The following is a 23,969-nucleotide window of genomic DNA, read 5'->3' on the forward strand; positions in this document are numbered from 1 at the left end:
TATTAATGAATACTAATACCGGTTTTAAAAAATGGATTACGTTTATTAACATACACGTATATAACACTCAAGTTTTCATGTTTCATGAATTATGATTTTTAAGAGGAAATAACTCGGACAGCGACGTGTCAACTAGTCTACACTGGCCGTGAATCGGTATTCATATTTTTTAAATCACTTTTTATATAACTTTAAAAAAGAGGAAGTTGTCAATTTAACGATTCTTTTGTATATATGTGTATCTTTGACAATTTTGAACTTCTTTTGATATTTTTTTTGCAATCGTTTAAATTGATTCCTGTGTTGACTCCATATTAATAAATCAACGTAAAGGTCACAGAAAAAGTAGAAAAATACTCCTCAAAAGAGGTTAAATTGTTCGTTAGGTTGTATCGTCTATAGTTACTGGTTTTATTTGACAATACATAGCGTACAAATGTAAAAATGCTGTAAAACATCAATATAACAATAGTTGCGGATACAGCCAGATTTTTTCATTCTAATAGGTCTGAAATGAAGTTTGTATGTCATAAAGGGGAAAAGGGCTTGTTAGTAATGGGGTTTACTAACCCTAACAGGTCGACCTCTAGACGGTTTTCCTCTCGAAACCATCGTGGTTAATTACGCGGTATCCATTGGAAACCACAGTAGTTAATTCTTGTGGAATTCGTCACGATGGGTTAACTGACCTGCTTTCATATTCACCTATAGTATACTGATATTTCCATTGTCACCTATTAAATACCAAACGTCATGAAAGGCCTACACGTAACATTTGAGATGGGGGGAAAGGGATTGTTAGTAATGGAGACTGAGAATCCCATTGCTAGCAATATAGCCAACCAGGTCGACCTCCTCGCGGTTCTCCCTCGAAACTATCATTGTTAATTCCTGATGAATTCATCATGATGGGCTAACTGACCTGTTTTCATTCTCATCTATCATCCTTCACTGGTGCTCCGCCAGTGTATCCCGTTAGCGCAGGCGGGGTTACCATACCATTTTCACCCATCAAAAAAAAAGAAAACATTTGAGATGGAGATGGTCAGGCGGACGAAGTTGCGGGTAAAAGCTAGTTGTTTTATAACCAACTACTGCAAACACACGATTGTACGATACATAATGATAGATTGGTATTCCCGACGTGTCACTAGCAGAGAAAGTTGTATTGGCACGCGGCAATTGTTTCATTGAACTTTTATTTCTTATGTACGAACTCATGGTATCGGTACACAGTTATGTTGGAGAGAAAATGCTTTAGTTATTTCTGTTTCCCTTTATAGGCGTATGTCAGTATTTGTTTATAATGTACAGATTTGTTTTCTTGTCAACCAGCCAAAAATGTTTCGAGAATGTACAGAGATCCTTTTTATTTTAACTGGCCAAAAATATTGAATAAGACAGTATATTAAAAAATGAACCTTCATGGAAATGATAGTTTGTTTATAAAAAGAAAATTAAAACAAGTGAATAATAATAAAATATAATATATCACGCCAACAGACGGTATTTTTTATTTAAAATTAAACATAAATATGAGTAATTTCAAAACACTGATACCCTCTAAAACCGAAAATAACTAATCTTTACTCAACCAAGAAAGTTTAGATATTAATAAATAACACATATTATAAAGTGTGTACTTCGAGATAATTTAGGATTTGTTTTACAAAAAACAGCAATATAAATCGTTATAATCAGTTATTTTAATTTAAAAACTAAACTAATGAATTGATAATTCTATGGTACCAATTTGAAAGTGTATCCTTTAAAATAATAAAAAGTTATGAGGTAAACAATATAAAAAAAAAAAGTTACAACAGAATTGTACACCTACTTCTATTTTTAAATTTGGTTGAAAAAAAAAAAACAGAATTGAGTGTACATACGTGTGGTAAAATCTTATTCTTAGAAACCGATCCGTAAATAGATTTTTAATAAATGTATAGTGTAATTTGTTACTCTGTACTAAAGCTATAACCCAAATACAATCTGTATTTTTATATCATGCGAATAGGTAATGAAAAGAGAATTAGGCCACACAGTGTGACCTAGTGAAATTAAATATACGTGACTAGTTTCCTTTATGATTTGAGTACAGTACAAGACTGTTGCGTTGACCACCAATGTGCGGGGGGAAAGGGATTGTTAGCAATGGAGTTTGACAGCCCCATTGTTAGCAATTTGCACTATTAGGTCGACCTCCACGTGGTTCCCCTGGAAACCATCGTAAACAATTCTTGGTGAATTCGTCACGATGGGCTAACTGAGCTGCTTCATCCTCACTTCATCCTTCACTGGTGCCCCGCCGGTGTATACCGTTAGCGCGGGTGGGATTACCATTCCATTATCACCCATTAAAAAAAGACCACCAATGTGCCTACTGGTCTGCTAATTATAGTCAGCCTATTCAATAAAACTCAATGTAAATGTAAACAAACGATTAATTGAGTCGTCCGTAAGACAGTCTGCTAATGTCCAATTATAATACAAATAAAAAATATTTATTTTATTTACTTATTCATTGAAATAATTATAAGATCATAACAGTAAAAATCAAATCATTATTATAACCCTAGTGCTTACATATTAATGCCACCTGATTGTGAATCGGAAAGTGCCAACCGTCGCCTATAACAATAAAGAGCAAAAACTGTATATTTTAATTACAATATCTATTTACTGGTCCAAAAACAATTATGTTAAAAGTCTGTTAACCAAAAAATAATATTGTATAATAACTTTTAACATATTGAAAAATAGATATCCGACAAATATGGGTCATAGCCACCGCCGCAGGCATTGCAGGCCTTTAAAAACGAATATAATATCTACTCTTTTCTTGAAGTTTATGATATCGTATCGGTTCGGAAATACTGCTGTTGGAAGTTGATTCCAATGAGTGGTTGTGCGTGGAAGAATGTAGAAAGTTTTGCCATCAAAATTCAAGTTTTCAGTGGCAGCTTTAATAATTATATTAATGCATGATTAACACGGATGGGGCATTTTTTATATTATCAGTTAGAAGAATTAAAAATTGTTTTTGAAAATTCACAGTTGATGGCGACGTTACAATACTTAGTCATAAATGCTCGTAAATTCCATTTAAACAGACTATACTTGTAATAAAGTTATAAAATAGTTATTGACTTCTTATGTGGAACAATGAGTCCCTTTGTGTATAAATAAGCCACAAATACATCTCTTAAGATGGATTATGTTTTCAATGTCATTGCGGTAGCAGCCCAGTCGGATAATGCTCGATTATGGTTCACAATTGGACATTTTTCATATTCATGTTTGTATCATTTAAGAATGTTTGACTTTTGATTAGTAAATTCATTGCCATATTTAACCTTTCCGTTTGATAATATTATAATTATTATTTATTCATTTCATCAACTGGATGAGCTTTAGAGTTTCCCAGTTCCATGTTCACCCAGTTAATTATGTTTGTTTGTTTTTGTAAAAACACAAATTACAGTATATCTGAAAATTTTCATATTTAACTCAGAGACGTCGTAAATATTAAGAAATAGACATAACATCTTTAATGTGGAAAGCTTTATATGTTACGCTTATATAACGATAACTCCCTCTGGTGTCAAGATTTTTTATACTTCCATTTTGGGATCTTTTTTTTATAATGGGTGATAATGGAATGGTAACCCCGCCTGTGCTATCGGGATACGCTGGCGGGGCACCAGTGAAAGATGATAGGTGAGGATAAAGCAGGTCAGTTGGCCCATCGTGACAAATTCAACAAGAATTGTTCCCAATGGTTTCCAAAGGGAACCACGTGGAGGTCGACCTAATAGTCCATTTTGGGATGTGTAGTAGGAAATTTCAGTAGAAAAAAATATGCGTTTTCCTGCTTTGAATTTAATTCATATAATCCACTTATACAAGGTTAACGACAGAGCATAATGATAAAAAATAACGGAACATTTGCTACAATTTCAAAAGTTGCTTTACAGTTCATTTTGGTACACGAGACAATCGCTAGACTCCATAACTGAAAATCGGTGGAAAGCCCCAAAACGTGTGCATTGGAGCTGTAATTTTATGGGTTTAATATGATTGGACACAAATTTACAGCGCCGATTGTTTCTAGATAGATTTAAAAATTTGAGAAATCAAAGCTAATATTTTTCTTTATCTTTAATACTACTGTAAAGTGATGATATCTTACAAGTCAATGCAGGTAGGACGGTACATTCGACGACCTTGGTGGTCACAGCGCTATATCTTCGGAAAGCCGCAAATTCATAAAATACCATAAAAAATTGTATTCAAGATTATGTCTGATTGTCTCAGTGTACTTAAATATGTATATGTTTAAAAAAATGTCTATCAATGGTCTAGTGTTCATAGTATAAGTTCCGTTTACTTTGGAATTAATAACCATTGTTTAATAAGTTCCGTATTATTATTAGTATTTCGATTATCTCGTAAAACGAAGTAAACTTGTTTTAAATTATTCTTGCGAACATTGACTCAATGATATGGGTATGATAAGAGATATCAATTTGTTGATTATGACATTTGAACAAGTAATTACAGGTTTTCGGTGACTAATAGTCGAAGGAATAAGTTTCATTGACTTGATAGTTTTATATTTTATCAAATAAACAAATTAAACTATTTTTTTATTTAATGTAATTTTATGTATTTAATGATAAAAGCGAGAATTGAGTATAACAGGACGGGATACCGTAATTAAAAACAGCTTTTAAAAATTATCTTATTATGGATAATAAATAGGTATATTTGAAGACTTAATAGCATTGTGTCATCATGAAGCCAGAATGTTATTGGGGGATTTTATTATATATTTAGTTCAAACTTAATTTTTTAATAATTTTAAAAGCAATCTTGTTATCATCATTGTCATATCAGCCGTTAACTGTCCATTGCTGAACAAAAGCCTCCACTGTAGACTGCCTTTGCCATTGGAGGATATTGCTAGTAGTTGCCATGCTTGGCAAACAGGTTGGTAACCGCAGTTAGGCTTTGATGTTTAAGAGGCATACAGCTGCCCATCCCTTGACCATAAAGTTCCCTTAGTCGCCTCTTACGACGTCTACGAGAAAGGAAGGAGTGGCCCATTCTATACCGGGACCACAAAGTACTAGCGATGCAATGCAACCTTGTACTTACATATTATAAAAATATACTCTTCAAGTTCGGAGCATTTCTTTGATTAATTATATTTAAAGTAAACTAGCTATCCAGTAGTGCGTTCATTCAACTTTGCTAGAGGGAGACAGCTGCCTGTACTATGCTTATATCACATTATCATAATATATGAAAGAGTAGCGTTCAATTTGAATAATTACTTGAGAGACATTAAATTTCAAGACTGGGAATGTATTAATTGAAGAAGCTATGGTTTGAAAACAAGGCAAGGTTAATTTCTATAGACTTAAAAACCCCTCACATCTGAACTGATTATAAAAGTTTGTTTCCTAATTTGATTGCAATTGTGAATTAATTTTAAAACTATATTTATAAAGTTAATTCAGTTATGGTTGATTGATACCTAATACAAAGTTGTAACCATTACCTGAGAATATCATTATAGGATTTACACTTCAGTCCTTTATTTATTTATACTTTTGCAACCATTAAAGTCTACAGGGCAGACTTAATGACTGATGGCTCTCTACCAGTCAACCGTTACACTAAACAGAGAGATTTATTCTGTTAAAAGAAGTCATTATTCTAGTTTTTATAATAAGTTTGTGAACTATTTAGATATTTGTGACTTAATTATATGTAAATAGCTGAATGAAATAAATAGACATAATAATAACAGCTGAGAATATACCTAGGTTATCCTAGTTAGTGTTTATAAATAAATTTTTAGACAAATTTAAAAAGTGGCCAGATAGTAATAACAGAGTCTATTGGGGAGGGGGGGGATTGTCATTAATAGGGACTACCAACCCCATTGCCAGTAATATACCCTATCAGCTCGACCTCCTTGCAGTCCTTTGTGGAAACTTTATTGACCTGTCTTTTCATTTTTACTCCGTTAGCGTATATCGTTGGCGCAGGCAGGGTTACATTTATCATTTAATAAAAAAAAACAGGGTACAACATATATATACTATAGTTAATACTATGATATTAAAGTTTATATTTTATTTAAATAAAAATATCTTTTAAATCTAAATTTGAAATATGTGGTGAACAAAAGCAAAGAATTTGACGTGAGGGCGAACTTATCCTACCGATGTCACTCGAAATGGTTGTTCAAGGTTATATTGTCAACAGCTTAGCAAATCAACAATAGTAAAAACATTGTCGAATTATGATGTTTTTCAGTGTATCTACTTATCAAAAAAATTAAATACATACAGAAAAAAAATTTATACTAGAAGTACACGGTAATTTCGTACGCCAGGTGTTTTGGAATATCTGCGTATTAAAAAATTAACTTACCTTCTACGGATCCAGAAGCTCTTTCGAATTGATTTCTATCCATAAAACACTTTCACAATTCTCAAAAACCACTATGTAGATCAAAAAACGTAAAATTCAAACGTTATTTACAATTTTACAATATTTACAAATATTCCACTTTCTACCGTGCGGAGTAGTGCGAAAATCCATAGACGAACATAGAATGAATGAAGTTTTTTTAGTCGCTTGTCAGATGTTTGACATTGCAATAGTGATAAACCACTTTAATCGTTATTTTTAATATTGATAATCGAATCACGTTATAATAATATTATTGAAATTAGACAAGCAGGTAACAGACAAATAATAATGTTTATTATTTTAGGTACTGTTTCAAAACGAATAAAAAATCTAAAAGCCATTTATCAAATATTATGCTTAAGTTGGATAGGTAAATAAAAGTGTGTGTATAATAGTATTCATATATGTACTTCTCTGATCTCACGACAAGATACACATAAGATTTGTCCTTTGACTATTGGGTTTATCTTTTGACTGTATATCTCATAAAAAAATCTAAAATAAACGCAAGAGGGGGTGAAGGGATTATCAGTTATGGATTCTAACTGACCCATTATTTTATTTATTCACAAAAAAGTAACGAGATGAACTTTACTATAAAAAATAGATAGAGATTTTTTAATCTAAAGGCGCATGTCTTTTATTTACTGCTTAACTTATAATTATTTATTTTTATATTTATTTATGGTTCACTGAAATAATATGAAAACACATTACACATATATAGCGTCATTCGTATTCGAATTAAAACGGGTATGCGATTTCGTATTATCGTTATTAGACGATTTTGGCCGTACTACACTATGATAAGTCTATGGTTAAAATATTGCTACATTATAAATACTTTTCTAATAAATGGGGGAAAATAATAATGACCAACTGAATTAACATATTTAAAAAATTACCAGTATATATCTTCAATATTTACCAATCTACATATTTTTTAAATTAGGATTGTATTTATCAACAACAACGTAGGTTTTATTGAAGGTCGGCAACGCATGCGTAATACCTCTAGTACGAGTATTGCAGGTGTTCATAGGTTACGGTAACCATTTACCATTAGGTGGGCCGTATGCTTGTTTGCCACCTCAGTGGTATAAAAAAAAGTACCTAGTCGAATATTGAGAATGTGTATAGTTGGTGAAGAATTTTCAATAATAATGAATCAAAAATGTCTTTGATATAAGTTTAAGAAATGATTGTTTCTATGTCAATTTATCTAAAAATCATCTATGAATTTAATATTATGTAATTTTATGAAGTCTTCGATCAGTAATAAACTCCGATAAAGATTATTTAAAACATTTTGATCAAGCACATTTCTGTTGCCGTTTTTTAAAACAAAAAAGGTGGAACACAAGACGATAAATTTTAGTGAAAATGGGAAATAAATCCACTGTTACTCAATATTTATAAATGCATAACAAATATATATATATATATATATATATATATATATATATATATATATATATATATATATATATATATATATATATATATATATATATATATATATATATATATATATATATATATATATAATCTTGTTGGTTATGCAAAATTTATATTTATTTTTCGGCGAATAAAAAAAATAAGAACTTAATAGGGAAAATAATATTATAACAATGGCAAACTTCTTTTAACTTCCGGACAATTGTCGGGCGGACGATACGTCGGGTCGTCTACTTTAGAGATCCAATCAAATCATTCGTTTCGTGAATGTATGTGGGCGATATCAAAACATTGTCAGCGTTTATAAATATTGCGCGATTTATTTACAAAATTTAAAACCTTGATAATATTGACTGAAAATCAATGGCTTATAATTTTATTATATTTAATAGAGGTGTCTAGTGTAAGATTACAGTGTAATTTGAGAGAAACGTTTGACTTTTCTTTGACTGTGGGTGATTAATAAATTTCTGTGGTTAAAATGACCGCTTCTACGATGATTGAATTGGAGTCCTGGATAATCTACCAATGTGTCCTCAATGAGTGTCATGTCTCCAGCTGTAAGTACCTATAATAATTAAAATAATAGTAATAATAATATATAAAATTCTCAAATTTTATTTCAGTAAATAAAAACGTGTTCCCTTGAAACATTAAATTCCTGTTAATAGATAGGCGCTATTGTTTATTTTAAGTCATTATTTTATTTATTTATTGTTTTATATTTACCTGTATTAAGTACATAAGTAGGAACCTTGTTAAAATTTAGCTAATCTTACCTACAATCATATGTGATACTTATGTACCTAATTGATGACTTCATAGTTGATCATCCTATTTTTTTTATAAAATCACAAGAAGATATATGTAGGTAGGTATTTAAGTTTTATATATTATTTCAATATTAGTATAATAATTAGGATATGAATTTTATATAGGTATTTACTTACATAGGTACCTATTATATATAAAATATATCAAATCAGAATTTTGAATAATCACTATCCGTCTTGTCTAAATAGCTAGGTAGTTGATACGCGAGACGATTCAATATCTATACCTACATATTCTATTTCCTTTACTGGTTCGTCAATAAGATTACCATTACCACTATTTCGAAATTTGAAAAGTCCTGACAAAAAGCGGGATCTTTCAAGTCCATTGTATAGCAAAATGAAATAATAAATCCTAAAAATAAATACATTTTATAGGAATTACAGACAGAAATAGATAATATATAATTATCAAGCAATTGTTTTATTTATTACATTATAGGTATACGTATTCACTTATAATTAAAAAAAAAGTCTGGCAGAATTCAGTTGCTTGGTAACCCTACTAGCAAATAGGTGTAGCCTCGGGCACCCAACGTAGACTAAGTAGGTAATTGACATTTAATCTTTCATTGAATTACCTACTACTTATCTAAATAAATACCCAAGATTTGTATCTGTTATTTAATTAGAATAATTTTATTTAATTCCGGTACCGTTAGCATGTGTGCGACTGCCAACACTCGAAAATTACCTTTACTATTACCAGAAGTACCACAACTTTTCATATTAGCCATCAATTTCCTACTGCCATTTCGGCTATGCACGTTCTGCGACACGTAATTTTAAATTAATTATATAATCAAGGACAAGAAAATACTAAAAACTGAAGTATTAAAATTAACATTTATTCAAATTTTAGATTTACACTGATGGCGACAAAATGTCCGTCACTTTCTCTCACTCAAATAAATACAAATTTATACTCATTTAATAAATGACTTTTCTAGTAATGAAAAGCAAACCGTAATTTGAAAATAACGATCTCGTACAAGACAATGTAGACCGAACCCCTATTAATAAGAGTCACACTTCTGTGGTAGAAGAAATTTTTTTGCTCATTCCCTTTCGTGGCTGATTTATTTATTATCAAGATTAAGTAAAAGGAATCGAGAAGAATAAATAATGTACCTTTTCCTCAAAATGATTAAGGAAACTGCCGCAAGGATCTTTATTATGGTAGAAAATCCTTTGCCAATAAAATTTCTATCCCACTCTGATCTATAGTTTAATCATAATGTACAGATAAACAGAGTGTATGTATGTACACAACGTTTATATTATTACTAAGGGTGCCGGTGATCCATTGTACATTGAATATTTTTAAGAGAACCGTATCTTTGAGTTTATCATGTAAGACCGCCCATTCAATTAATGCTAATAGCTGTTGATCCCCACAAACGCGCATGCTTCATGCTTGGATGTCTGTTATTTATCAATGATGCACGGAAATGTTCATAAATTTCTTAGAAGGAATGCGATGCTGTTTTACATAGTATGTGTTTACGTTGTGTTACAGAGGCTGACGTGAAAACCATCGTTTAAAAGTATATAACTTTTTGTACTCTATGACTTCAAATGTTCAGTGTGTTAGTCTATATATGGCCTATATGTATACAAAAATTTCATTTAAATCACTTCAGTCGTTAACTAACTAACGTCCAAACTACTTGAAACTTTAATATTTAATAGTAGGGTCTATTTTATATTGTATTCAAATTCTATAGTTTTAACAATGTTTGTAATATTAATACCAAGAATGTACAATAGCTTTGTGTAATACAAAGCTATTGTACTATGGATTTTTTTCTATATAACGAGGGTGGGAAAGAAAATATGGTTTGCCTAATGATAAGCTGTCGAAATGTCGTAAATTGTTGGCACATAATTCAGAGCAGAAAATACAGTGGTCTGTAATTAATAATATTGGAGAACATCCAGAGTTACCGAAGATCAGGCTGGCAGACTTATAGAACTAAACGGTAGAACTACACGAATACAATGTGGATTTCATGGTTAAAAATGTAAGGCACTGGTTCGGGATGAGTTCCGAGTCCCTTTCGAGGAGGCGGTGAAGAAAATAAAAATCGCCATGGTGATTATTAACCTCCGGTAGTGTCTACATAACTAGATGATAAACGGTGCATGTAACCTATAGAATTTTGTAACGCGAGAAACATCATTGGTAGGAATGTTACTCTTGTTGCATAGTATTCCAGTAAGAGCACAGACTAATTAGTAAGACACAGCACTCGTATAATAGCACTATCTTAATTTACTTTTTTCCACCGAATTTTTATCCTAACTTGACTCACTTGCCACTAGCCGTATCTATTTTATTCTTGTAAATGTACCAACTAGTCTATGAGAACGAAATGCTAGAATACAAATTGGAGCTAGTTATGCAGAAAACACCTATATTACTTGTGATGAGGATAAGAGAGATTTTTTTCTTTTTCGTCATTTTAATAGCAGCTCAGATTATTATTACTCCTTTCTAATTTTTTAAAGATCACCTAGTAGTATTGCAAAAGACAATTACGAGAACTAAGTAAAATACAAGTATATCAGCGTAAGGGAAAGGAAAATCCTTTTTTTTTGCGAAAAATGCCTTTACGCATCTCGGGGAATTAGTTACGGGTAACTGGGTCTCTGTATAGCAGTGGTTAGATAATAGAATTTCCTTCAGTGGAACTACACACAAAAATCTAACTCTTACTGCCATCTTGTAAAAAGGATGAGCAGAGGTTTCATTTCCTTTTATCTTCGAACTCCCCTTGTTGCATATTCTGAATCAACGCAGCCATATCTTGCGACTTCTGTAGCCGATCCTTCTCCTGAGACTTATGTCCCAGGTCCTCGGTCTATATATGGCGTCAACCTCTTCTCCACTGACACGGGTCTTTGTCTTCCTTGATCCAATTTGCGTTTTCTCTTTTACTTATAATGGCCTCGCTTAATGCAATTGAACAAATTTAAATTTTTCTGATAGTTTAAAAAGTGCTGTGCTAGCAACTAAATTAATTAATTAAACTTTAGTGAATGAATATAAAATTACCACTAAAAACTTTCATATTTTGCTTTGGAAATTTTCAAATACCTTTATCACAGGAAAGTAAAAAAATTAAGCTTCAACTAAGTATGTTATGTTAACGTGTTAGTTCGCTAGCGGACTGTTCATATTATTAATTAGAAATATTCAAGATAATTGTTTTTGTAAATTGACATATAATTGCGACGTCACACTTCGTCAAGCTAAAGTAATTAATGTTCTTAAAAGGAAACGCAAGCACCGCTTTACCCATATAAACGCATTCCAAGTCCATCCCTGTTTCCAAGGATAATGAATGACTAGAGTGAAACTTTTTTCACCATCCAATTTGTATCTATCACTGCCATGACTCTGTCTTTTTTTTTTCAAATATTTTCACAATAAATAATAATCTTTAAATATTACAATACTCCGTCAATTTTTATGGCTGGAATGAAACATCTACATAATAATATATAAATATATATATCTGTATAATATATATACTATAAAAAACACATTAAAGACATAAGAGTATAAGTAAAAAACTTCTTGTAGATATTATTATTGAAAACATGATTAAAATCGGATCAATTTCGTAAAAGAAAACGGGGATATTCAAAATGATGAGTTCGGCTATTTTTCAATCAATTTTATGCAACCTAGAATGGCAAACAAGCTGATGGCTCACTGGATAGAAAGTGGTAACTGTCGTTTATAGACATGAGCAGTACCATGGACATAACAGAGTATACTGTTTCGCCCATGATATCCCCCATGCGTTGCTATTCCTGAGGACTCGGGTATTATCGAGGGATGGGTAGCAGCGTCCCTCTTAAAACATCTCCAAAGCCTAACTATGGTTGCCAATCCGTCTGCCAGGAGTGGCAATTACTGGTAAAACGCCCCTTATGGGAAAGGCTTATGTTCAACAATGGGCAGTTAACGGCTGAAATGATAATGATGATAATGATTTATTAATTTAAATTTTATTGACCAACAAGCGGCCCGTCCCACCTTCGCACGGGTGGACATTTTTACATTTTAAAAAGTGGCCATTAAGGCTGCACACGCGACGGAAGCTTAAAAATGGAGTAACTTCTCCCGTTTTCCCAGCATTTCCCTTCACTACTCTGCTCCTTTTGATCGTAGCGTGATGAAAAGTATACTATAACCTGCCCAGGAGTATAAAGAATAATTGTACCAAGTTTCGTTAAAATCCGTCGAGTAGTTTTTGTTTCTATAACGATCAGAGAGACAGACAAAAATTTTACTGATTGCATTTTTGGCATCAGTATCGATCACTAATCACCCCCTGATAGTTATTTTGGAAATATATTTCACGACAGAATAGAAGATGAAATGACAAAACATTTATTTATTGACAAATGGCGGACTTAATGCTTTAGGCATTTTTTTTTAATGGGTAAAAATGGCATGTTAACCCCGTCTGCGCTATCCGTATACGCTGGCGGGGTACCAGTCAGGGATAATAGGTGAGGATGAAAAGGCAGGTTGGTTAGCTTATCATGACGAATTCAACGATAAATTAGTCACAATAGTTTTCAGGGGGAACCGCGTGGATGTCAACCTAATAGGGTACATTGATTGCAACGGGGACTTACCTCCCCATTACTAACAATCCCTCCCCCCTGCTATAGGCATTATCTACCTTTCAACCTTTAGGATGTTCAGAGAGACTCGATGGTGGTTTAAAAAAAAAGACTATAGATTTTCGAGTTTTCAATTTAGCGCTTTATAGCATTTTTTATGTTTTATCTTTAAACAGAGACATTACATCGTTATCGAAGTATATCATTAAGGTTTACCGGTGTCAAGGTCGCGCCCTTCGGGTAACTCCTATATGGCGTGGCGATAAATCGATTCACGGGTCTAAGAATACCTAGTTTAATTAATCTTTTTTGTGGGACCGCCTTTTTTCTTCGTACTGTACTGACAAACAAAAGTTTGCATTTCGTTGAAGACTGAAAACAGCCAATTTTTTTTATTAATAATCTGGCAATTTCCGAGCACATGAGACAAATAATATTTTTTATTATTTTTTTTTATGAATACGATATTCTAAATACAAAAATGTATAAGTTGATTAAATATTTGCAATCTCCAATTGCGATTTATCGGGCCCATTTTTTCTTATTGGGAGAAAAAACTATCACAAGGTGGACCAAACAATACACATATACAAAATTTCATTATACTCGTTTTGAATTGAATATTTTAGGTGGGCTACTACTATCGTGATACGGGAATTTTTATGTAATAAGATTGTATAATTAATTTTGAATTTTGTATGAAATCAAATCTTAACAAGCTAATTTAGTGGTTTGCGAATTTCAATTTACTATTATTGGTATCAGAGTTCGGCGAGTTAATTAAGAAGACGTTGTGGGCTTCAAAGTTTTGGCTATTTGAAGTGGAAAAGTTGAAACAGCAATAAATTTTAACAAGAAATATGAATCGATATCTTTGTTCGTTGAAATTACTTTTTCTTCAAATAAAAAATTATTTCATTTCGCAGAAATGTCTGTTAATTTACTGATTTTTTTTATACTTTTAGTAATAATAGTCGAGCTGAACTGCAGTTCTGATGAAGTCTCCATCCCCTTATAGATCAGCATGACCTATGATCAGCACCATTGGCATTACAAATATTACTGATTGTGCTCTCATGTGTTTCTCATATATCTTTTATACCTGATGTCTAAGAAAAGATTTTACATTGATAAGATGAATAAATTGGCTAACCGCACATACACAATAAGAGAACTTCCTTGGTTCTCAATTCGTTTGAAGTTTGTAAAGATCATTTTAATTTATGGAGCAAAAAACTACGACGGCGGGGCATATTCTTCCGGTAACATACCAGACTTACTGTACGTTTTCATATCTGCGTTTCTATATAAATTTTTTCCCTATTAGTCTAAATTAATTATGATATATCATTTGTCTTCGACAGGTAATTTTATTTCCTACTTAGTATTTCCAATTCCAAATACGGAATGGATACTATTAAATCACGTTTTCACCCACCTATTTATCTCGGAAGTATTTTTCGATTACTCAATCTAAGATAACGTTTTTTTAAGGATAATTCTAAGTCGCCCGTGTTTACCTCTGGCCCTTAGATACAGTCTCGTAATTGAAGGAATGATTAAGGAAAGGTCAGAAAAGAAATGTTGCATCATTTAGATAAAAGCAATTCCCAATAATATATCGCTAATATTGATAGGCAATTGACTCTCAATTCTTCTTATATAAAACGTTTCTGGATATGCATTGCCTCTTTGTAACTATTCTCATTACAAGCCAATTAATTCTCACTACTGGGAGCTACCAGTTTTCCCCAAAACTTAAGTTTTTTATTATTATTGCTGTGCTGTTGCCAGGCTGCTTTCTATGGGCTTTTATTTTATTTTTTTCATGCACTAGTTTATTGTGCTTTGTTCTACTACGAGTAGTCATCTAGAAATAGATTGGTGACACATTGCGTTCTTACTCTGTCACCATATATTGCCTGGTAAGTATGTATCAACCTATGTTATTGTAGATAACAATGCTTCAAAGAATGCAATACTATTTTATTTTCATAACAATAGCAATCAGCTTTATGCATCTATGAAGTAAACAAAAGCAATTCTGCAGAATAAATATAAAAGTCATATAAAGGTCGTTCCAATTTGCCAAAGTGCTTTCAGTACGGGGATTGTTCTGGATGCCGCGTATGGAATGTAGACTATGAATGGACGGCCAAGGTCGTTTAGATGCTTCTGTCGTTTGCACTTCGAAATAACCTATGTTGGGGTGCCACAGCCTCGCATTCTTAGACGTATGCGGTAGCTTTAGTCATATTTGGCGTAATTAAATGATATTCACTTTGACGCCTTTACTGGCTTGTATAATAAATAGTACAAATAAATAGAATAAATATATATAGAATGAATAACTCCTATAATAAAAATCTACTCAGTATCATTTAGAATTAGATAAAAGATTTTGTTTAGATATATGAAAGAAGTTGAAGTCAGGACTGACTGACATTATCAAAATTAAACACCAGCCGGTACTATTCGTATTAATCTATGGTATCATTACTAAATTACTTGATTTATTCTTACAAAATTCGAATATAGGTACTCGTACAATCTGGGTAATGCTATTTTTGTTAATGTTGTAAACATTTTTCGTCATTTTGCTTAAGCAATTCTGTATTCGAATTTATCCAGAATCAAATAGGCTTTTATATTCTAAATATATGGCCCGAAGGACTAATAAACTTGTGTATAGAAGAATATATAGAAGCTTCAAATAACGGAGTAAAATGATTTTTAAGTAGTAATCTAGTTCGGGCAAATGTCATGTAGGGTGACTTGCCAATAGATGAAGTCACGACCTAGCTGAATAGGGCAGGTGGTTTAGGATCGTTCCGTTTAGTCGTCTATGATGTTTCTTTTACTTGTCTATGGGGAAGGTTTGTGTTCAACAGTGGATAAAAGTCCACTGTATATAAAAACTGACATAAAAATGTCTGAAATGATGAAAAGTGACGAGCCTAATTTAGGGCCAAAATTGAAATGCTAAGAATAGTATAATAGTAAGTACATTTGCTGCATCCAAATTCAAATACATCTTTATGATAGAATTCTCTAAGACTTCACAACTTAGTTCTCTATAGCATACTTCTTATAGAAGTCCCTAATTGGTGGTATTACGTATAAAAAATAAAGGCGGTTCCTTGGCATTCAGCCGGTCGCAGGAAGGCAGGTGTGACGCCAGCTGTTCGATTCCTTAAAGGCAACGGTCGCTTCATACACGTGCCCTCTTGCTTCTGCGCATGTTATTAATGTAGCCCTATTTAGATCGACATATTCTGCACATATAGCTCTATTTAGATGAACATAAAGTACAGAAGTTGCCTCACCGGTCTGGCTGCTTAAACTTGGCGTACAAATAATTTACTCACCATTGTTAGTGTTGAAAAGTTCATGTTAAAATTACTATCAATTTATTTTGACCTTTATTTACTAGCAGGACTGCACTTTAACTGCAAGGATGATTAGAATTATATGACACTTATGAAGGTTTTGATGAATTTTATTTACATGATATAAAAATGTGATAACGTGGGCTGCCATGATTATTAGTTATATAAATACTGTTAGTATAGTTATATAATATATGAATGCGTATTAAATTTAATATATATTATATAAACTTATTTATATATATATGATAATTATATCATCATTTAATGATATATAATCTTTACGTGTCTAGGAATATACATATAATGTGTTACGTCTGTTCACAGAAAAATAAAAAAAACAATATTTTTATTATTATATAGTTTTTTCATTAAAATCTAAATAATAATTTCAATACATAACCTAACTACGAGTATATAATTACAGTATATTTCATTAAAAACATAATGATGTTTATCAGTCAATTGTTATCAAGTTATCATCAATGATTAACTTAATCTAATATGGTCTAAATTTTACAGATATCTAAATCTGAATTTAATCATAATAAGATGAAACCAAAAAGTAAATTTATTGGATTAAAAATAAATTCTCAATATATTTATGTAAAAATGGGGTTCTTTTATAAAAATATGTATGTATTTAAAAAATATGTGTTTCTCTTATAAAAAAGGAAATAAAGAGAGAAAATTAAAAAAAAAATCTTAATAGTAATATTGAGCGGGTGAGGTCATTCCTATTGTAATATGTTTCAATTTATAATATTGTATGAAAACAAGCGTGCCAAAATTTAAATTAAGAATCAAAATATTGATAATAATTTCTCGACGTAAAAGGTCGATTGTTTTAACTTTAAGCATTATGTAAAAGTGCGCATTGGCTATTGAATGAAAATTAGCATTTCATATTTTTAAATTAAGAACAAAATATTGATATTGTGTGAGCAGTGCTTATATATGTAGTTGGCTTCTGTTTGGGCTAAGTGCTAATTTCGAAACTGGTTGTTATGGCGATTGGTTCTCTGAATACAGTGCGAAATTTACCTAAACAGCTTATATAGGTAGCCTACTTCTGTTATAATTATTTAGAATAGTTTTTATTTAGCTTAGTCTGTATAACAAGATTACTTTAGTTAGACTATCTGCATTAGAATTTAATTTTTAAGCGACTTCAAAAAGAAAGGGGTTCTCAAATTAGTTGTATTTTTTTTATTATTTTTGTTATCTTATAACTCCGTCAGTTGTAAACCAATTTGGAAAATTCCTTTTTTAACTCAAAGGATATACTTACAGATTGGTCTCATAGAAATTTTATCAAAATCAGTGCAGTAGTTTAACTGTTAGACCAAAATAACTTGTGTTGTCACAATTGAAGTCAGGTTTTTTTGTGGGACATAATCTTTAATTTTGATAACTCTTAACCTATTTTGACAGGGGTTTATTCCTGTGTTAGTTCATTTTGTCCTAATTATCAGGTTTGTATTTTTTAAAGGAAAATATTTTTTTCTTTAAGTAGGTACGTAATAGTTTTATTGTGACTATGCAACTTGCGGTAATATTATCAATTTGTTAACATATTAGCAGTATGATTGTGTATTGGAATATTAATTCGAGGCACGTACCAAGTTATTGGTAATGAATCATTAATTACGACCAGTTAGTTACATGTAATGACAACTCCTTTGTTACCCAAGTTAATTCTCAGCTACATATTATTTTAGACTGATTTTTACAAGAAAGGTAACTCGTAAACCTGTATGAATCTACTTTATATGGTACAGTGGCAAACAATAAAATATTTCGCTGCTTACCTGAAGTAAAAAATTGTTGCTATTTTTTTATACATAACCTATGAATAGACACTTTTCTTTGATAACAAAACCAAATAAGATTTTGATAAAATTTATATGGGACCAATGTACGTATAAAAGTATATCTTTTCAGATAATAAAAAACTTTCCAAATCAATTCATAAATGTGAGAGTTCCGAGGTAATAAATATATAAAAGAATACAACCAAATTGAGAACTCCCTCCTTTTTTGAAGTCGGCTGACAAGAGCAACATATGAACGAATGACGTAATATTTCGTAAAACGTTAGATTGAAAATATTTGAATTTACGTCTTGCAATTGTGTATCTACAAGTAGACTTGACTTTGCTAGAAACAGGTTTTTGAAAGAAGAAACAGCAGTTTCAATCGTTACGATATTAATAATTGTCAGTTCTTAATTATTATAAAAATAAATAATTCTATTAATATAATAAATGCGAAAGTTTGTAACGATGGATGGATGGATGTTTGTTACTCTTTCATGCAAAAACTACTGAACAGATTTGAATGAAATTTGGTATACGGGTAGGTTATATCCCAATATAGTACATAGGATACTTTCTGTACTTACTGATTCACGCGACTGAAACCTGGTGACGGAACATATCCACAAAAAAGGATTTTATTGACGATCTTCTTCTTTTGGAAGTTGCTGGAAAACATTTTCTATATAAAAGCTCAATTAAATAAGACATCATTATGGGATTCACAATTTAGTCATTATTTATTACTAGAAATGTATATTTCAATAAGCTGTTGTCACATGCAGTGTTGTATAATTTTAATTTAGTATTTTCCTGTCGTCTTTTTCAAGAATGTCAAACTTGTATTTGGTTTTTATTATCTTGGTTATTTGGCTCATGTTGTATTGTACAATATTTTATGTTCAAATAAACATAAATAAAAAACAATTCAAAGTACTTGCAACGTCCAAGTTTTGCTGTCTTTATTCTAAAAAAAAAAAACATTTAAAAATGTTTCAATTTACTATAACTATTGTTGCTGGCAACTTGGCCAGCAGGCCTTTTTTAAATACATGTTTGTTTTTTTATAAAATTCTTTTTCATATTTTTTTTGACGTATGTTTTTAATATTTTTTTTGTTAGTTTAAATACAGTTTATGGGACATACTATTTTAATCTGAGCGTTATGACTGGAGGAGTGATACCTATTTTACCATTCTAATTCGTATTATCTCTTATTGTATTGGAAAGTGCATAACTTCCACGTGAGGTCACCTGACCGGTCGACTAAAACATCGAATTATTCGATTTTTCACACACTCGTTCCAAGAAACATTCCTAACATTTTATTCGCGACGTATTTATCAATTTTGATGCATACATTAAATATAATACCTTATGTAGCTGTATATATTATGTATAATTATAAATATTTATATATTGGCAGGTTATTAACTTTTTAAAATTTCCATATTAGAATACATTCAACTTTTAACCCATTAAAGTTGTTAGTTAGCTGTAACACCCGGCTTTACTTGTATAAATTAAGATAAAAAGAATTTTAGTAGTAAATACATGTGTTTGAGTTTAGGATATGGTAAATATATGTATGTAAAATCGTTTAAGCGTGATTGACACATACCTAAATACTTGAAACAATTCATTTACTCGACCTTTTCAAACTTTTGTATACTTGGTGTAGTGGCTTAATAAATTACTTCGTCTTCCTATATATATATATTTTTTTTTTGGTTTGCGGCATCGTTTACAACATATTCTTATTACAATTATCCAATAAATACTATATATGTGCCAAATATTGTGATCAGCTAAGACACAAAGAGTTAATAAATAAAAGATTTAAAGATTGTGTATTGACGTCTATGTACAACAGTGGACAATTATAGGCTGGTATGGTTCCCACAAAAAAAAAAAAAAAACTAACTTCAATTGTGATAAAACCAGTTATTTTGATTTAAACCCTAAACTAATGGACTGATTTCTATATTCTTTCAGAGAAAAATCAATTTTCCAAATAGGTTTAGAACAGACGGAGTTATGAGGAGTTCCTAATAATATGAGTATATACATTTTAAAATTTAAATTTTATAATTAGTCCAAGTGATTGTTAGTTAACAGAAAAAGCTTTCACGACGTGTCATACTATATTTGATACAGCATTACAAAGAAATAATATAAAAAAAATTACATTATTATTTTATTCTTTAATCTTCAGTAATATGGATAAAAAAATATTACGCTGACGCTAAAATAATTGGGATAAAGGCAGGAAGATGATGACAATGATTTTATTCTGTAATTCAAAACAGTAACAGATGACAAACTGGTCGCGAATTGGATACAATACAATATTTCGCTATGAACAAGATTCTGTAACAGTAATTATAACGGTGCGCATTTTGGACTGTGTTGCGCCCGCGCCGGTTTCTGTTAATTGGTTATTCAGAAGGTGATTCGTTGAATCAGCCCATGTTTGTTTGTCACGAGTAAAGACTAAACATAATTCGTATTATTATTATTTTTTGTTGACTTTATTAAACTTGTTTACTTTAACAGTCGTAATAAATGCATAATTATATTAACAATAAGCTGTATCCCGTGGTTTTGCTCACATATTAAGTACCCTATGTCTTAGGATATACGTTACACGTGTATGAAATTTAAATCCGTGATTGAATAGCAAACATATGTACACATATACGTATATATATTAGTATATATTTATAATATTAGTAGGGCGAATCTATTTCGTATGATAACGCCATATTTGTTATTGAAAATTATTTTTATTTTAATTTGCAAATAGATTCAGGATTATACCGTGGTATTGGAATTGAACCAATTTTAATTAAAATAATTATAATTAAATAACCAATGATATTGGGCTTCCGCAAAATAACATTTAATTTAGTAAAATTATACTAATATTACGTATGATCTTGAACTAATTAGATTATATTCATTATTATTGTTCTATTAATATATATTTAAATAGGTAACTATTTAATAAATATAATAATTATGTTTCCTTTGTTTCATTTTAATAATTTCCTGTTTCCAATTGCGTTTTATATTTTATACCGTTTCATATTTACGTTAATTGTTTACGATGTACTTGTATTTCTAACACATACGAGTATAAAAAGTGATTGCTTTCAAATTTAACCTTTCTTGCTTTTTTTTCTCAATTTGCACATATTACAACACTAAAGCTTATGGTGGCTGTGTTCAAAATTAACCTTTTTATATATTGACAATTGTAGTTTTTTATAAAAAAGAATATTTAAAAACAATTGAAATAGAACAAAATACATAAAATTACCGTCAAGTATATTATGTATTTTGTTCTATTTCAATTGTTTTTAAATATTCTTTTTTATAAAAAACTACAATTGTCAATATATAAAAAGGTTAATTTTGAACAGGCTGGTTGGGCAGCAGCGTCCCTCTTAAAACACTACCAAAGCTTAACTGCGGTTGCCAACCCACCTGCTAATTGTGGCAACTACTGGCACAACCGCACAATAGGAGGGGCTTATGTTCATCAGTAGACAGTTAAGGGCTGATATAATAATATAATAACTCGTAAAGCAGTACAAACGAACTTGATCTTACTATGCTCAGGTATACTTATAGTAATGTATGAAATTTGATAGCCGCACGTCACCGCAACGCCGACCTTCCTCACAACACTGAAGATTGAATTACCGGCTCGATGATTGTATACAAGTGTACATCACACAACTAGTCCCGGACCGTCCCAACTCCGGGCACGGTCCGTGACACAATTTTTGAAACAACAGCTCGACTTCTGAGGTTGTCCCATTCGTAATTAAATTTCGTCAAACCCACAGTATCTTCGAGGCGAGTGCTTTTAACTCCCGTAATTTGATTTTTCGCCAAACCTAGGATTCCGTGTCGGAGACTCCGGAACGTTTTCTGTTGATTAATGATCATTATTTGTTGTTTGTAGATTGGAGAATATTAAAGAAAATGTGTATAGTACAAAATATATTATTTATTAATATGTTATAAATATTAACATTTCGTAGAATCTAGTAATTATTAACAAGTACTACCTTAATGGTATTATATATGTATTAGTAATTCTTAAAAAAAAATAAACAAACTATATGTATAGTAGATTAGAAGTGGACGTAATAAACTCACGAAAAAAAGAAACATGAAACTCACAGTTGTTGCTGTTATATTTATTTATTTGGAATATATAAATTATTTAGTTGTGAATAGAAATTATATTTATAATAAAATAAAATCAAATTTAAATTTTTTTTATTCAATCACGATTTAGAGCGGTTTTGAATAAAATTTTGTATACAGATAGACCATATTGTAGATAGTGTATTTTATATGTTAATTTACATAAAACCGGACAAAGCCGTGAGCTGTAGCTAGTTTATTTATGTAGTTCTTATTCTAATATTTCTACCAATACAGGTCATAATATGACCTGTATTGGTATTATGTTGCGTCAATATCTAGAATTTAACGTGAAGTATATGTCTACATACATACACGTATGTACAATTGAGAATAGTTACCCAACTCTATTCGACAATTGATCAAAAAGAGTATTATGCAGTATTTATAGCCAGATGAGAATTAATTATGTACAATAATGAAGTACACATTATTTTTTATTGTTGCTAAGTTGATATTTAAAAATTTGCTTTGTTTGATCGTTTCCACGGTATGGAGACGTCAAAGCGTGAACCCGATTCACGTTTCTCCGTTCTCAAACGCAACTTACTCCGAAACTCGTTATTTCGTTCTCGAATTATCATCGACGTCGACGTAATATTGACCTTTTATACAACTATCACAATCAGTAATTGGGTGCTTAACCTTTTCCCAATATTCGATTCCAGTAAGGCAGCGTACCCCTTATGATGTTCTTATCTTACACTCCTTTATATAAATGTATAGGTCTTGTTATAGGTAAGAAATGGTGATATATCTTAAGCAGGTTTATTTTATATACCCGAATTGAAATTGGTTTGTTTGTATAATGGGGTTGCTAGTCCCCATTGCTAGCAATATATGGTATATTGTTAGTTCAATCTCTACGCGATTCTTCCTAAAAACAGTTTCAATTAATTCGTCACGAAGGTCTGACTTGATTCTATGTCTGTCTAATCATTCATTGGTATCCTGCCAACGTGAACCGATAGCGCAGACAGAGCTAACATTCCATTGTCATCTATTAAAAAGCTCCTAGCTTTACTCGTGTTTGTAAGGATCTTCTAATTTGGCGTCAAAATGCCTGTTGCTAGAAGATATTGTAAAATGATTATTTGGTACGTCGTTTCTTTTCAACG

The 23,969-nt window shown here is 31.1% G+C and overlaps 2 protein-coding genes across 4 annotated transcripts in view; one reads left to right on the forward strand and one right to left on the reverse strand.

Annotated features, from left to right (window-relative positions):
* LOC128202362 (OTU domain-containing protein 7B-like) overlaps positions 1–6,631 on the reverse strand; it is a 40,669-nt gene extending 34,038 nt beyond the window's left edge. The window contains exon 1 of one of the 2 annotated variants that reach the window (XM_052902443.1): positions 6,448–6,631. In XM_052902443.1, coding sequence (XP_052758403.1) covers positions 6,448–6,490 — 43 coding nt within the window. In that variant the 5' untranslated portion in view covers positions 6,491–6,631. The remainder of the gene's footprint in view (positions 1–6,447) is intronic. The other variant, XM_052902442.1, reaches the window with a different exon arrangement.
* Positions 6,632–8,134: 1,503 nt separating this feature from the next.
* The window catches only part of LOC113510687 (tumor necrosis factor alpha-induced protein 8-like protein), a 76,826-nt gene continuing 60,991 nt past the window's right edge, over positions 8,135–23,969 (forward strand). The window contains exon 1 of one of the 2 annotated variants that reach the window (XM_031907168.2): positions 8,135–8,507. In XM_031907168.2, coding sequence (XP_031763028.1) covers positions 8,429–8,507 — 79 coding nt within the window. In that variant the 5' untranslated portion in view covers positions 8,135–8,428. The remainder of the gene's footprint in view (positions 8,508–23,969) is intronic. The other variant, XM_026894184.3, reaches the window with a different exon arrangement.

This window comes from Galleria mellonella, unplaced genomic scaffold, assembly GCF_026898425.1.
Source record: "Galleria mellonella isolate WM207_F2 unplaced genomic scaffold, CSIRO_AGI_GalMel_v1 utg905, whole genome shotgun sequence".
Lineage (NCBI taxonomy): Eukaryota > Metazoa > Arthropoda > Insecta > Lepidoptera > Pyralidae > Galleria > Galleria mellonella.